The following is a 15,769-nucleotide window of genomic DNA, read 5'->3' on the forward strand; positions in this document are numbered from 1 at the left end:
GAACAGATCAAAACACTGACAGAATCCATGGATGGCAGGCTTTTGAGTGTCCTTGCAAAGAAAGGTGGCTATATTGGTCACTGATTTGTTTTTGTTTTGTTTTTGAATGTCAGAAATGTATATTTGTGAATGTTGAGATGTTATATTGGTTTCACTGGTAAAAATAAATAATTGAAATGGGTATATATTTGTTTTTTGTTAAGTTGCCTAATAATTATGCACAGTAATAGTCACCTGCATACACAGATATCCCCCTAAAATAGCTATAACTAAAAACAAACTAAAAACTACTTCCAAAACTATTCAGCTTTGATATTAATGAGTTTTTTGGGTTCATTGAGAACATGGTTGTTGTTCAATAATAAAATTAATCCTCAAAAATACAACTTGCCTAATAATTGTGCACTCCCTGTATAATCCCTGCACCACTGGTTCAGCATACAGAGCTGAAGAGGTCGCATGTGAAAACGAGCAAAGGGGATCGCGTCCGATGCAGCAGTCATAAGACCTAGAATTTCCATGCATAAGAGACTGAAGGTTTCGACAGGCTGAAACCAATTTCAGACGTCTCTTGTCCGACAGCGACAGAGTCATGGACACTGAATCTATCTGGAAACCTAAAAAGGTTACTCTTGTCTGAGGAATCAACGAACTCTTTGGTAAATTGATCCTCCAACCATGTTCTCGAAGAAACGACACAAGTCGATTCGTATGAGATTCTGCTAAATGTGAAGACTGAGCAAGTACCAAGATATCGTCCAAATAAGGAAATACCACAATACCCTGTTCTCTGATTACAGATAGAAGGGCACCGAGAACCTTTGTAAAAATCCTTGGAGCTGTTGCTAGGCCAAACGGCAGAGCCACAAACTGGTAATGCTTGTCTAGAAAAGAGAATTTCAGAGACTGATAGTGATCTGGATGACTCGGAATATGCAGATATGCATCTTGTAAATCTATTGTGGACATATAATGCACTTGCTGAACAAAAGGCAGAATAGTCCTTATAGTTACCATTTTGAATGTTGGTATCCTTACATAACGATTCAATATTTTTAAATCCAGAACTGGTCTGAAGGAATTCTCCTTCTTTGGTACAATGAAGAGATTTGAGTAAAACCCCAGCCCCTGTTCCAAAACTGGAACTGGCACAATTACTCCAGCCAACTCTAGATCTGAAACACATTTCAGAAATGCTTGAGCCTTCACTGGATTTATTGGGACACAGGAAAGAAAAAATCTTCTTGCAGGAGGCCTTATCTTGAAGCCTATTCTGTACCCTTGTGAAACAATATTCTGAATCCAAAGATTGTGAATCGAATTGATCCAAATTTCTTTGAAAAAACGTAATCTGCCCCCTACCAGCTGAGCTGGAATGAGGGCCGCACCTTCATGTGGACTTGGGAGCGGACTTTGGTTTTCTAAAAGGCTTGGATTTATTCCAGACTGGAGATGGTTTCCAAACTGATACCGCTCCTGTAGGGGAAGGATCAGGTTTTTGTTCCTTATTGTGATGAAAGGAACGAAAACGATTAGCAGACCTAAATTTACCTTTAGATTTTTTATCCTGTGGTAAAAAAGTTCCTTTCCCCCAGTAACAGTTGAAATAATAGAATCCAACTGTGAACCAAACATTTTATTACCCTGGAAAGAAAGGGAAAGCAAAGTTGACTTAGAAGACATATCAGCATTCCAAGTTTTAAGCCATAAAGCTCTTCTAGCTAAAATAGCTAAAGACATATACCTGACATCAACCCTAATGATATCAAAGATGGCATCACAAATAAAGTTATTAGCATGTTGAAGAAGATTAACAATGCTATGAGTATTATGATCTGTTACTTGTTGTGCTAAAGCTTCCAACCAGAAAGTTGAGGCTGCAGCAACATCCGCCAAAGATATAGCAGGTCTAAGAAGATTACCTGAACATAAGTAAGCTTTTCTTAGAAAGGATTCAATTTTCCTATCTAAAGGATCCTTAAAGGAAGTACTATCTGCCGTAGGAATAGTAGTACGTTTAGCAAGAGTAGAGATAGCCCCATCAACCTTAGGGATTTTGTCCCAAAACTCTAATCTGTCAGATGGCACAGGATATAATTGCTTAAACCGTTTAGAAGGAGCAAATGAATTACCCAAATTATTCCATTCCCTGGAAATTACTTCAGAAATAGCATCAGGGACGGGAAAAACCTCCGGAATAACTACAGGAGGTTTAAAAACCGTATTCAAACGTTTAGATTTAGTATCAAGAGGACCAGATTCCTCTATTTCTAATGCAATTAAGACTTCTTTAAGTAAAGAACGAATAAATTCCATTTTGAATAAATATGAAGATTTATCAGTATCAACCTCTGAAACAGAATCCTCTGAACCAGAAAAATCATTATCAGAAACAGAATCAGAATGATGATGTTCATTTAAAAACTCATCTGAAAAATTAGAAGTTTAAAAAGACCTTTTACGTTTACTGGAAGGAGGAATAACAGACATAGCCTTCTTAATAGATTTAGAAACAAAATATCTTATGTTAACAGGAACACCCTGAATATTAGATGTTGATGGAACAGCAACAGGTAATGGAACATTACTAAAGGAAATATTATCTGCATTAACAAGTTTGTCATGACATTCATTACAAACAACAGCCAGAGGAACAGTTACCACAAGTTTACAACAAATACACTTAACTTTGGTAGATCCAGCATCAGGCAGCAATTTTCCAGAAGTATCTTCTGATTCAGGGTCAATCTGGGACATCTTGCAATATGTAATAGAAAAAACAACATATAAAGCAAAATTTATCAAATTCCTTAAATGACAGTTTCAGGAATGGGAAAAAATGCCAATGAACAAGCTTCTAGCAACCAGAAGCAAATAAACAATGAGACTTAAATAATGTGGAGACAATAATGACGCCCATATTTTTTGGCGCCAAAAAAGACGCCCACATTGCGCCTAAATGCTTTAAGCGCCAAAAATGACGCCACATCCGGTGACGCCGACATTTTTGGCGCAAAAAAAGTCAAAAAAATGACGCAACTTCCGGCGACAAGTATGACGCCGGAAATGACAAAGAAAATTTTTGCGCCAAAAAAGTCTGCGCCAAAAATGACGCAATATAAAGAAGCATTTTCAGCCCCCGCGAGCCTAACAGCCCACAGGAAAAAAGTCAAATTTTTAAGGTAAGAAAAATTGATTATTCATATGCATTATCCCAAATAATGAAACTGACTGTCTGAAATAAGGAATGTTGAACATCCTGAATCAAGGCAAATAAATGTTTGAATACATATATTTAGAACTTTATATAAAAGTGCCCAACCATAGCTTAGAGTGTCACAAAAATAAGACTTACTTACCCCAGGACACTCATCTACATGTAGTAGAAAGCCAAACCAGTACTGAAACGAGAATCAGTAGAGGTAATGGTATATATAAGAGTATATCGTCGATCTGAAAAGGGAGGTAAGAGATGAATCTCTACGACCGATAACAGAGAACCTATGAAATAGACCCCGTAGAAGGAGATCATTGAATTCAAATAGGCAATACTCTCTTCACATCCCTCTGACATTCACTGCACACTGAGAGGAAAACCGGGCTCCAGCCTGCTGCGAAGCGCATATCAACGAAGAATCTAGCACAAACTTACTTCACCACCTCCATGGTAGCCAAAGTTTGTAAAACTGATTTGTGGGTGTGGTGAGGGGTGTATTTATAGGCATTTTGAGGTTTGGGAAACTTTGCCCCTCCTGGTAGGAATGTATATCCCATACGTCACTAGCTCATGGACTCTTGCTAATTACATGAAAGAAACATCAGATATATTTAGAAATATTTATACAATGTGAAGAACATTGGAATGTGAAATCTTCATTTTCATGTCGGGTTAGCGCACATGAGAATATGCGTTCTGTTTCGTTCTTTTTTTTTTTTTTTTCCATTGACTTCTATGGGGAAATACGTGAACTTGCACGAAATATATTAAGTTCGGCTTTTTTCGCTCGTCGGGTTAGTGTGTGAGCAAAAACAGTTTACTTTCAACTCCTAATTGGAGTGCTTAAGATTCTCATTTTAAGGAGTTTGCTTTGAATACTTTTTAGCTTGTAAATATTCTTTAATTGAGCAACAGGCATATAATTCATGTATCAATAGTAAATATTATGCAGCTTATTAGTCTTCCTTTTTTTTTTTTTTTTTTTTTTGCTACCATTAATAATTTGGTCCCTCTCTAATAGACTTTTACTTTCACAGACCTCTTCCTGTGATTTTGGCTCCTATCATTTTCAACACATCAATCACAAACGTTAATGTGTCTGTCCAGCTTGAGGAGGCACAACCTTTTGCTGTAGGTTTTTCATCTGTTTCACTAGGTAACGTATACATGTCTTTCCTCCGTTTTGCTTATTTTATCTATAGGTATTTACAGCAGCTAAAGTGATTTGTACTCATTCAGTTTGAGGTAGAATTATATTTAACTAATTCTATCATAAACTGCTTACTTATTGGAAATTCGACGTGTAGTGTTTTTTGCTCACCGCTGTACAAGGTGGTGAGAGTCCACAAGTGTCCATCCCTCCTCACTGGTAATTTAGTGTTATCTTTGCCTCTACAGGAGGATGGTGAAGATTGTAGGTGCTCCAGATGTTCTTCTGTGAGAGGGGTCTTCAGACCAATTTAAAGCCCATTTTCCCCTCAGAGAGCTACTGTTTGGATAGAGGGATGTTTATGGGGTAGAGGCACAATTACACCCTGTGGGAGTTAGTCATAGGGCCTGCCATAGGTATCGCGGGGACCAGTCCCTAGCCTCCCCCTGGGTTGTTCACCAAAAATGGGCCGGCATCTAAACTTACATTCTTGCATTTCAAATAAAGATAGTAAGAGAATGAAGAAAATTTGATAATAGTAGTAAATTAGAAAGTTGCTTAAAATTTCATGCTCTATCTGAATCACGAAATAAAAAATATGGGTTCAGTGTCCCTTCAATGGACAGTCTACTTGATTTTTTTTATTGTTTAAAAAGATAGTTAACACTTTTAATACCCATTGCCCAGCTTTGTACAACAAACGTTATATTAATATACTTTATAACCTCTAAATCTCTGCCTGTTTATAAGCCCTTTCAGTCCATCGCTTATCTCAGTGCATTTTATGAACTTTTTCATACCCAGACAGTGCTAGTTCATGTCTGCCATTTTAGATAACATTGTGCTCACTCCTGTGGAGATATGCATGAACCAGCACTAATTGGCTAAAATGCAAGTTTATAAAAAGCATTGAGCTAAGGGGGCAGTCTGCAGAGGCTTAGATACAAGGTAATCATAGAGGTAAAATGTGTGTTCATATAACAGTGTTGGTTAGGCAAAGCTGGGGAATGGGTAATAAAGGGATTATCTACCATTTTAAACAATAAACATTTTCAAGTAGACTGTCCTTTTAGTGTTGTGCATCATAGCCATAGATTATTGTGACAGCATTATTTATTATATGTTATGTATTGGATTTTGGGCTTCAGGAACATTATATTTTTAAATACATACTGTGTTTTAATTTAGCGTGCTTTGGTTATTTTGAGCAAGTTATTTAGGCTTTCTCATGCGTTCTTTTGGTGCACGTTTTGTTTGCGTGTCTTGTATGTTTCATGCATGTCTGCTTTGTTTGTATGTGCGTCTATTTAGAGCTCTTGGTTTGTGTGCTTTTGAGATGTGCGTGTGCTGGCCTGTTTGTGTGCCTCACATGTTTTACACGTGTTGGCTTATTAGCGTGCTTTGGTTTTGCGCATGTAGGCTTTTTAGTTACTGTTCCTAGGCTGTTCGCATATTTGTCAGTTTTTGCTGTGAGCTCTTATTATATACTCTTCGTTTTTTCCCCATTGCACTTTCAGGCTGTGTTGGGTTAGCGCACTTTGCTTTATGGATGCATAATCCTCCTTTATTTCTGGTGAATGGGGTAAGATTTTCAATTCTTTGAAGAGTTGCATTATTGGGGTGTAAGGTGATTAGGTATTTACCTGCCAAGCCAGCAATCAGTATTGCTTGTGTTGCTGCAGCCTCTACTTTTTGGTGTGATAGCTTTTCTGGGCAGTTTTCTGATGAATAAGCCATTTAAAGTTAAGTATGCTTTCTTTTGTATTACTATAGTTGACTTAATTAACATTAATGCCAAAATGTTTGCATTAGCAATCCTGACCAGAAGGGAGCAGCAGTTTATTGTGGTTAGCACAGCTGACTAGCAGCCAGAAGGTTGAGTCTCCAAATCCAGTTAAGGTTGCTCATTTCTACTAAGACTTGGTTTCTAAGCCTATTTTTTTTTGTTTATTCTTTTTCAGGGAATAATTTTGTTTGGGCCTGGTCTGGGTCCTTTTTTTCCATCTGTAACTGGAGGTAAAGGTGCTTTTGTCCCTCTAGAGTCCAGAAAGTCTAAGGTTGAGATCAGGGTTTCTAACCATTTTCATTGCTTTCATCAATCTGGGAACCTAAGTCATCCTTTTCCATTTGGTAACAGGGCTCTTTTCCTGGAAGACAAATTCATATTGGAACAAGTCTAAACAGTCTTAAGAAACCTGCCTCCTCTACTAAGTCCGCATGCAGCGCCAGATCCAGAACTTCTGGTAGGGGCTAGATTCCGCCTTTTTTTAGGGGGGTTGGTTTAAATCTGTTAAGATCTAGGAGTTCTTAATATAGTTTCTCAGGGATACAGATTTGTTTTCAAATCAAGTTCACCAGGGACATGTTTCTTTTGTCTCTTGTTCTGAAGAATCCAGTAAAGGCAAGAGCCTTCATTTGACCCGGTCCCAGTTTCAAGGTTGGAACAAGGCCAGGGGTTTTATTCCAATCTCTTAATTGTTCTTAAGAAGAAGGGGAGTTCTGGATTTAAAGACTTTAAACTAGTTTTTCAATGTTCCATCTATCAATATAAACTCAATTCTATTTTTGCTTCTTATTCTACAAGGGTAGTTTATGTCTATAATAGATTTGATGTATGGTTATATTCATATCCCTATCCACAGGCATCCTTATACGTTTCTAAGTTTTGCATTCCTGGACAAGCTCTCTCACTTTATTGATCTTCCGTTTGATTTAGCTACTGCTCCCAAATTTTTTTCTAGGTTATGGGGATACTTTTGTCTGTAATAGCAGTTCATGGTATTTCAATGATTCATTACCTGGTTGATATCTTGATATAGGCTCCATTTAGCAGTAGCTCATTCCAACATACTTTTGTTGTTTCTTCAAGTGCATGTTTGGAGAATCAATTTTCCGAATAATTATCTTTCTCCTCATACCAGGATTATATTCCTAGATGTCATAGTTTCAGTCTCTATGAGACTGACAGACCATAGGAGACCGAAGATACTAATCTTCAGTTCTTTTTCCCTCTGTAGGTCTTTGCGTGGAGGTATTAGGTCTGATGATAGCAGCATCAGATACTGTTCCATCTGCTTGGTTTCACATGAGGCCCTTTCAGCTTTGTTTGCTTTGTGAGTAATGCAGTGATCAATCTCCACTGTCTCAGAAAATTCTTCTGGATTTCTGTGCAAGACTACTCCTGTTTTTTTGGTAGATTATTGTTCAGTGCATTGTTGTAGGGGCATTTTTTGTTTGTCCTAATTGGTCTGTTATCTTAACAAATGCAAGTCTTTCAGGTTGGGGTGCAGCTTGAGAGTCTCAGAGAGCACAGGGAGTTTAGTCTCCTTAGGAGGCGAGAGTACCTATAAATGTTTTGGAACTCTGTGCAATCTTCAGGACTCGATTGCGTTTCCAATTAGACAATGTCACAGTGGTGGGTTACTTGTTTCATTAAGAGGGAACTTGCTGTTCCCTGGCGATGAGAGGTTATCCTGAATTTTGTCTTAGATAGACACTAATCTCTGTTCAATTTCTGCGGTTCATTTTGGAAGCAGACTTCTCAATTGCTAGTCTTTTCATCCGTGGGAGTGGTCTCTATTTGTATGTTTTTCTGTCTTATTGTGGATCATTGAGGCATTAAATAAATAGATCTGATGGCTACTCAACTGAACAAGCTCCCCAGATATTTTGAGAGGTTCAGGGTTCCTCAGGCAGTGTTGTCATTACGGTTGTTTTGTCTTGCTTACATCTTTCCATCTCTTGTTCTGTTCTAAGAGTGATAGTCCGGAACAAGCTGGACATATTATCAGTAATTCTGATTGCTTCAGCTTGGCCTCGCAGTACTTGGTTTGCTGATCTGGTGCAGGTATCCAGTTGCCCTCTGTCGCTTTTTCATCTGCCCCACAACCTGTTTTTTTCAGGTTCTAAAATCTCTCCATTTGATAGCTTGGAGATTGAATGCTTAGTTTCTTTCATGTATTTGGCAAGAGTCCATGAGCTAGTGACATATGGGATATACAATCCTACCAGGAGGGGCAAAGTTTCCCAAACCTCAAAATGCCTATAAATACACCCCTCACCACACCCACAATTCAGTTTTACAAACTTTGCCTCCTATGGAGGTGGTGAAGTAAGTTTGTGCTAAGATTTCTACGTTGATATGCGCTTCTCAGCATTGTTGAAGCCCGATTCCTCTCAGAGTACAGTGAATGTCAGAGGGACGTGAAGGGAGTATCACTTATTTGAATACGATGATTTCCCTAATGGGGGTCTATTTCATAGGTTCTCTGTTATCGGTCGTGGAGATTCATCTCCTACCTCCCTTTTCAGATCGACGATATACTCTCAATTTACCATTACCTCTACTAATAACTGTTTTAGTACTGGTTTGGCTATCTGCTATATGTGGATGGGTGTCTTTTGGTAAGTATGTTTTTTATTACTTAAGACACCTCAGCTATGGTTTGGCACTTTATGCATTTATATAAAGTTCTAAATATATGTATTGTACTTATATTTGCCATGAGTCAGGTTCATTTTGGCGTGAAAAAAGACGTTTATGACGCAACTTCGTCATTTCCGGCGTCATACGTGATGCCGAGACCTTTCACACGGCGGCGTCATTAGTGACGCGAGTGTGTAATTTCCGGTTATTTTTGGCGCCAAAAAAGTTTACGTTACGTTGTGCATCATACTTGGAATGTCATTTGTAATAGTTGTCATGATAAACTTTTACATGCAGATAGTGTTTCCATCAGTAATAGTACATTGCCAGTTGCAGTTCCTTCAACTTCTAATGTGCATGATTTTAAAGAATTTGTTTCTGATTCTATTATGAAGGCTTTGTCTGCATTTCCACCACCTAATAAACGTAAAAGGTCTTTTAAAACTTCTCATTTAGCTGATGAAATTTCAAATGACCAACAACATAATAATTTATCCTCTTCTGATGAGGATCTATCTGATTCAGAAAATCCTTCCTCAGACATTGACACTGACAAATCTACTTATTTATTTAAAATAGAGTATATGCGTTCTTTATTAAAAGAAGTGTTAATTACTTTGGATATTGAGGTAACCAGTCCTATTGACGTTCAGTCTAATAAACGTTTAAATGCTGTTTTTAAACCTCCTGTGGTTTCTCCAGGGGTTTTTTCCATTCCTGAGGCTATTTCTGATATGATTTCTAGGGAATGGAATAAGCCAGGTACTTCTTTTATTCCTTCTTCAAGGTTTAAAAATTGTATCCTTTACCAGCAGAATCTATAGAGTTTTGGGAAAATATCCCCAAAGTTGATGGGGCTATTTCTACTCTTGCTAAACGTACCACTATTCCTTTGGAAGATAGTACTTCCTTTAAAGATCCTTTAGATAGGAAGCTTGAATCTTATCTAAGGAAGGCCTATTTATATTCAGGTCATCTTCTCAGACCTGCTATTTCTTTGGCTGATGTTGCGGCTGCATCAACTTTCTGTTTGGAAAATTTAGCGCAACATGAATTGGATTCTAACATATCTAGCGTAGATTATACAAAGATATCACAATTAATATCCTTGAATCCCATTGTACGACACTCTCTGACATGGTGGATAGATCACCATCGTTTGGTTCAAGGGGCTTCTTTTGTTCGGCCAACCTGGACTGTGATCTCAACAGATGCGAGTCTTTCAGGTTGAGGAGCTGTTTGGGGATCTCTGACAGCACAAGGGGTTTGGAAATCTCAAGAGGCGAGATTACCAATAAATATTTTAGAACTCCATGCAATTCTCAGGGCTCTTCAGTTTTGGCCTCTGCTAAAGAGAGAACCGTTCATTTGTTTTCAGACAGACAATATCACAACTGTGGCTTATGTCAATCATCAGGGTGGGACTCACAGTCCCCAAACTATGAAAGAAGTATCTTGGATACTTGCTTGGGCGGAATCCAGCTCCTGTCTAATCTCTGCGGTGCATATCCCAGGTGTAGACAATTGGGAGGCGGATTATCTCAGCCGCCAGACTTTACATCCAGGGGAGTGGTCTCTCCATCCAGATGTGTTTTCTCAGATTGTTCGGTTGTGGGGTCTTCCAGAGATAGATCTCATGGCCTCTCATCTAAACAAGAATCTTCCCAGATACCTGTCCAGGTCCAGGGATGTTCAGGCGGAAGCAGTGGATGCACTGACACTTCCTTGGTGTTATCATCCTTCTTACATCTACCCGCCTCTAGTTCTCCTTCCAAGAGTGATCTCCAAAATCATCATGGAACAGTCTTTTGTGTTGCTGGTGGCTCCAGCATGGCCACACAGGTTTTGTTATGCGGATCTGGTTTGGATGTCCAGTTGCCCGCCTTGGCCACTTCCGTTACGGCCGGACCTAGTATCTCAAGGTCCGTTTTTCCATCAGGATCTCAAATCATTAAATTTGAAGTTATGGAAATTGAACGCTTAGTTCTAAGTCATAGAGGTTTCTCTGACTCAGTGATTAATACTATGTTACAAGCTCATAAATCTGTCTCTAGAAAGATTTATTATAGAGTTTGGAAGACTTACATTTCATGGTGTTCTTCTCATAAATTCTCCTGGGATTCTTTTAGAATTCCTAGAATTTTACAGTTCCTTCAGGATGCTTTGGATAAGGGTTTGTCTGCAAGTTCCTTGAAAGGTCAAATCTCCGCTCTTTCTGTTTTATTTCACAGAAAGATTGCTATACTTCCTGATAGTCACTGTTTTGTACAGGCTTTAGTTCGTATTAAGCCTGTCATTAAATCAATTTCTCCTCCTTGGAGTCTTAATTTGGTTCTGAAGGCTTTACAGGCTCCTCCATTTGAGCCTATGCATTCTTTAGACATTAAACTACTTTCTTGGAAAGTGTTGTTCTTTTTGGCTATCTCTTCTGCTGGAAGAGTTTCTGAGTTATCTGCTCTTTCTTGTGAGTCTCCTTTTCTGATTTCTCATCAGGATAAGGCAGTTTTGCAGACTTCTTTTCAATTTTTACCTAAGGTTGTGAATTCTAACAACATTAATAGAAAAATTGTTGTCCCTTCCTTGTTTCCTAATCCTAAGAATTCTTTGGAAAGATCCTTACGTTCTTTGGATGTGGTAAGAGCTTTGAAATATTATGTGGAAGCTACTAAACATTTCAGGAAGACTTCCAGTCTATTTGTTTTATTTTCTGGTCCTAGGAAAGGTCAGAAGGCTTCTGCTATTTCCTTGGCTTCTTGGTTGAAACTTTTGATTCATCAAGCTTATTTGGAGTCGGGTCAGGCCCCGCCTCAGAGAATTACAGCTCATTCTACTAGATCAGTCTCCACTTCGTGGGCTTTTAAGAATGAAGCTTCAGTTGATCAGATTTGCAAAGCGGCGACTTGGTCCTCTTTACATACATTTACTAAATTCTACCGTTTTGATGTATTTGCAACTTCGGAAGCAGTTTTTGGTAGAAAAGTTCTTCCGGCAGCTGTTTGTTTGATTCTACTGCTTTTGTTTTAAGTTTTTTTTCTTTAAAAAATGAAATAAACTTATTTTTTTGGGTTGTGGATTAATTTTTTCAGCGGAATACGGCTGTTTTTATTTTTATTCCCTCCCTCTCTAGTGACTCTTGAGTGGAAGACTCCACATCTTGGGTATTGATATCCCATATTTCACTAGCTCATGGACTCTTGCCAATTACATGAAAGAAAACATAATTTATGTAAGAACTTACCTGATAAATTCATTTCTTTCATATTGGCAAGAGTCCATGAGGCCCACCCTTTTTTATGGTTGTTATGATTTTTTGTATAAAGCACAATTATTTCCAAATTTCCTTTGTTGATGCTTTCTACTCCTTTCTTTATCACCCCACTGCTTGACTATTCGTTAAACTGAATTGTGGGTGTGGTGAGGGGTGTATTTATAGGCATTTTGAGGTTTGGGAAACTTTGCCCCTCCTGGTAGGATTGTATATCCCATATGTCACTAGCTCATGGACTCTTGCCAATTACATGAAAGAAACTAAGCATTCAATTAATTTATCAGGTAAGTTCTTACATAAATTATATTTTTTAGACAAAAAGTTTTTTCTGATTTTTTTGTTGAGGCTTTTCAAAGGGTTTCGAAGGCCTTTATTTCTTGGTGTGTGAAGCATGGTTTTAGCTGACACTCTCTTAGAATTCCTTGAATTCTTCAGGATGGTTAGGATAAGGGTTTATCAGACAGTTGTGTTTTTTTTAAAGGGACAGTGTTTTGGCTTTTTCACTTTCTCAACTAGTTTGCTAAGCTTTCTGACGTTCTCGGTTTTGTTCCAGCTTTAGTCAGGATCAAGCCAGTGGTAAACCAACTTTCTCCTCTTTGGAACCTCAGTTCTAATAATATTGCAGGTTGCTCTTTTTTGGGCCTATGCTCTATTTGATACTCAGTTTTTGTATTGGAAGACTTTGTTTCTTGTTAGAAGAATTTCTGAATTGTTTTTTTCTTTTCTGTGGGCCTCTTTGGTTGTGAGATCTAGTTTAATTTAGTTGCTTAAGTGGTGTCTTTTAGACAACTTTTATCATGAATTTGTTTTGCTTTCCTTTTGTCCTAATCCAAAAGAGGCTTCTTCATATTTTTTATGTTGTAAGGATTTTGTAATTTTATTTGCAGGCTTCTAAGGATTTCATCTAATCCTCTAGTTTGTTTCTTATTTTTCTGGTTCTAGAAGGGGTCTGAAGACAACAGCTATTTTGTTGGCTTCCTGACTGAAGCTTTTTTTGCATAGCTTTCTTGGAGGCAGGTTAGCCTCCTCTTTAACATTTTACTGCCTATTCTACTAGTTGTTTTTTTTCCCCTGGGCTTTTTAGAATGAGGCTTCTGTTGATTAAATTTGCAAGGCAGCTTCTTGGGTCCATGCCAGTGTTGCCTAGCAGGTAGCTTATCTGCTTTACAAGCTGACAGCTGCATGTTTGACCACAGTTATGAGTGCTTGTTCTTATTTGCATATCTCTTCCAAATTCTTTCTTTTTGATGTTTTTGCTTTTTCTGAAGGAACTTTTGGAAAAAGTTATCCAAGCAGTAGTTTCTGGTCATAAAATATTAAAGAAAGAGGGTTTTGTTTTTAAAAATGTATATAATTAAAATTATTTTGTCCTGACCTCATTACTCGTAGACTTGGGTATTAGTTTCCCAGGAGTAATGGCGTGTGGGGTTTCACCAACTTTATGAAAGAAAAAATAAAAATTATGCTTACCTGATAAATTCATTTATTTAATGTTGGTGAGAGTCCACAAAACCCACCCATTCTTTTACTAGATTTCTATATTATTCTAGCAGCAGTTTTAAGTGTGCACCTCTTTTTTTCCTCTGCTCCTTTTTTTCTTGAAATTCAATGAAAGAACAGCACTCCATGAGATAGAACAGAAGCTGGAAAAAACCTTCCATGCATGTCCATTTTTATAATAACTCCTCAGGGTGCACAGTCTTTTAGCACACTATGCCCTTTCACAGAGAAAAAATATCCTGAAGCATATCAGTCTGACCCTGCCCAATGACAGTCCAGCGCCGAAATACCAGGCAATTCTTCTCTGAACAAGGGAAGCAACAACCCCAGACGATCGTTTCGGCCTTCTATGGGCCTCGTCAGTGAGGTGCAGTTGTATCTCTCTAAGGGCAAGTGTGCATGGAGTCCACGTCTGGTTTCCCCATTACTCTTAGGGTGACCCAAGAGCATTTACATAAAATTCAATGAAAGAACAGCACTCCATGAGATAGAACAGAAGCTGGAAAAAACCTTCCATGCATGTCCATTTTTATAATAACTCCTCAGGGTGCACAGTCTTTTAGCACACTATGCCCTTTCACAGAGAAAAAATATCCTGAAGCATATCAGTCTGACCCTGCCCAATGACAGTCCAGCGCCGAAATACAGAATAATCCTTTTTTTCTTGTCCTTTTCTACCTTTCTTATTTTCCTTCCTTGGCTATAGGTCAGACTAATTTACCAGTGAGTTGGGAGGGTAAGGGCTCTTGGCCTCTTTGTGGCCAGGAGTGGAATTCCTATGAGTAATAGCTCATGGATTCTCACCACCATGAGAGAAATTAAGATAAGCATAAATAATATATTTTTTTTAACAATCCACCACTCTTGCAGATTTAAAGGGATATCAAACAGTGCTCCTTTAGTAAAAAAAAAAAAAAAGTTAAAGCAAAGTTAACCTATAAAGAAACAATTACTTGATTTCTTGCAAAATTCTCAGTGTAGCCGCTGTCCACAGGGAGATAAGGTTGCTGAGAACTTTAAGTTGCATTCTGTCTCTTCTGAGCATGGGTCAGAAACTGACTTCCTGTTTCTTTTAGCATTCACTGAATAAGCCAGCTCTAGAAGATTTATGACATCTTGCACATGCTCAGTATAAGATGTTGCCTCATAAAGTGTAGGTATGTGTGTGTGTATATATATATATATATATATATATATATATATATATATATATATATATATATATATATATATATATATATATATATATATATATATATATATATATATATATATATATATATATATATAGAGAGAGAGAGAGAGAGAGAGAGAACACGAACAATTTGATTTTTTACAAAATCACACATTGTAGCCTAATACAGGATATATATACACTGTACTGTGCTGTCACACACTGGTTGAAAAACACTGCTCTAGCTGAATCACAGAAGTTTAATTTTGACTTTAGTGTTTCTTTTAACTTTTTAGGCTGTAGCTGTGTTTGAATAATCTGATTGTGCCATATATAGGATTTCATGTAACAAAACACTCCCGCCATATAGATTTTAAGAAACTATTGTACAGCTTAACTTCAAAGTCCTCTAGGTTTGTAGTGATTACACATCCTTGTTGCAATTAAACTTTTGCTAAAGTCAGACCCCTAAAGTAAATATCCTGACTTGTATACAAAAATATTACTTTTCAAAGTTACCATGGCTTGACTGACAGCTTTTAATGCACACACAACTCCCTGCTGATACAGCAGTAGGCCAATCACCACTGCAGTTTTTGCAACTAGTTGTCTGTATGCTATGCTTATAGCTAAATCAGTGATAACATAGTAATAGAATATATATATATATATGTTACTGACGCAGTTGCAGACACCCCAGTTGTAGTGCAATATTGCTTTGACATACGTACATATTTTTTTATTTTTTTATTTCTTTTAAGAGTTCAAACATTTGCTTACCCAGAATCTGCATCAGAGAGCCACGCTATCTGTCAGTCACCTGTGCTGGCGCGTGGGAAAAGACTCGCACATCCAGCAGGCTCTTCATCCGCCAAACACACACATCTGGGGAGAAGCACTTGTTCTTGACACTTTTAGCCTACAGGTGAGGTTAACAAGCTTGAGAAGGTTTATGTTGCACAATATTTAGATCTGGAGTGTAATGTTTGTTTTACTGTATAACATACACAAAATATTTAAACATTACAGCACAA

At 37.8% G+C, this 15,769-nt stretch overlaps 1 protein-coding gene across 1 annotated transcript in view; it reads left to right on the plus strand.

The window, feature by feature from the left end:
- Positions 1 to 15,769, plus strand: part of BLTP2 (bridge-like lipid transfer protein family member 2) — a 258,947-nt gene that overhangs the window by 66,393 nt on the left and 176,785 nt on the right. Inside the window, 2 exon segments of the mRNA XM_053706196.1 lie at positions 4,255 to 4,373; positions 15,497 to 15,660. Of these exon segments, the coding sequence (XP_053562171.1) occupies positions 4,255 to 4,373; positions 15,497 to 15,660 (283 nt within the window).

The sequence above is a fragment of the Bombina bombina genome, chromosome 3 (assembly GCF_027579735.1).
Source record: "Bombina bombina isolate aBomBom1 chromosome 3, aBomBom1.pri, whole genome shotgun sequence".
Lineage (NCBI taxonomy): Eukaryota > Metazoa > Chordata > Amphibia > Anura > Bombinatoridae > Bombina > Bombina bombina.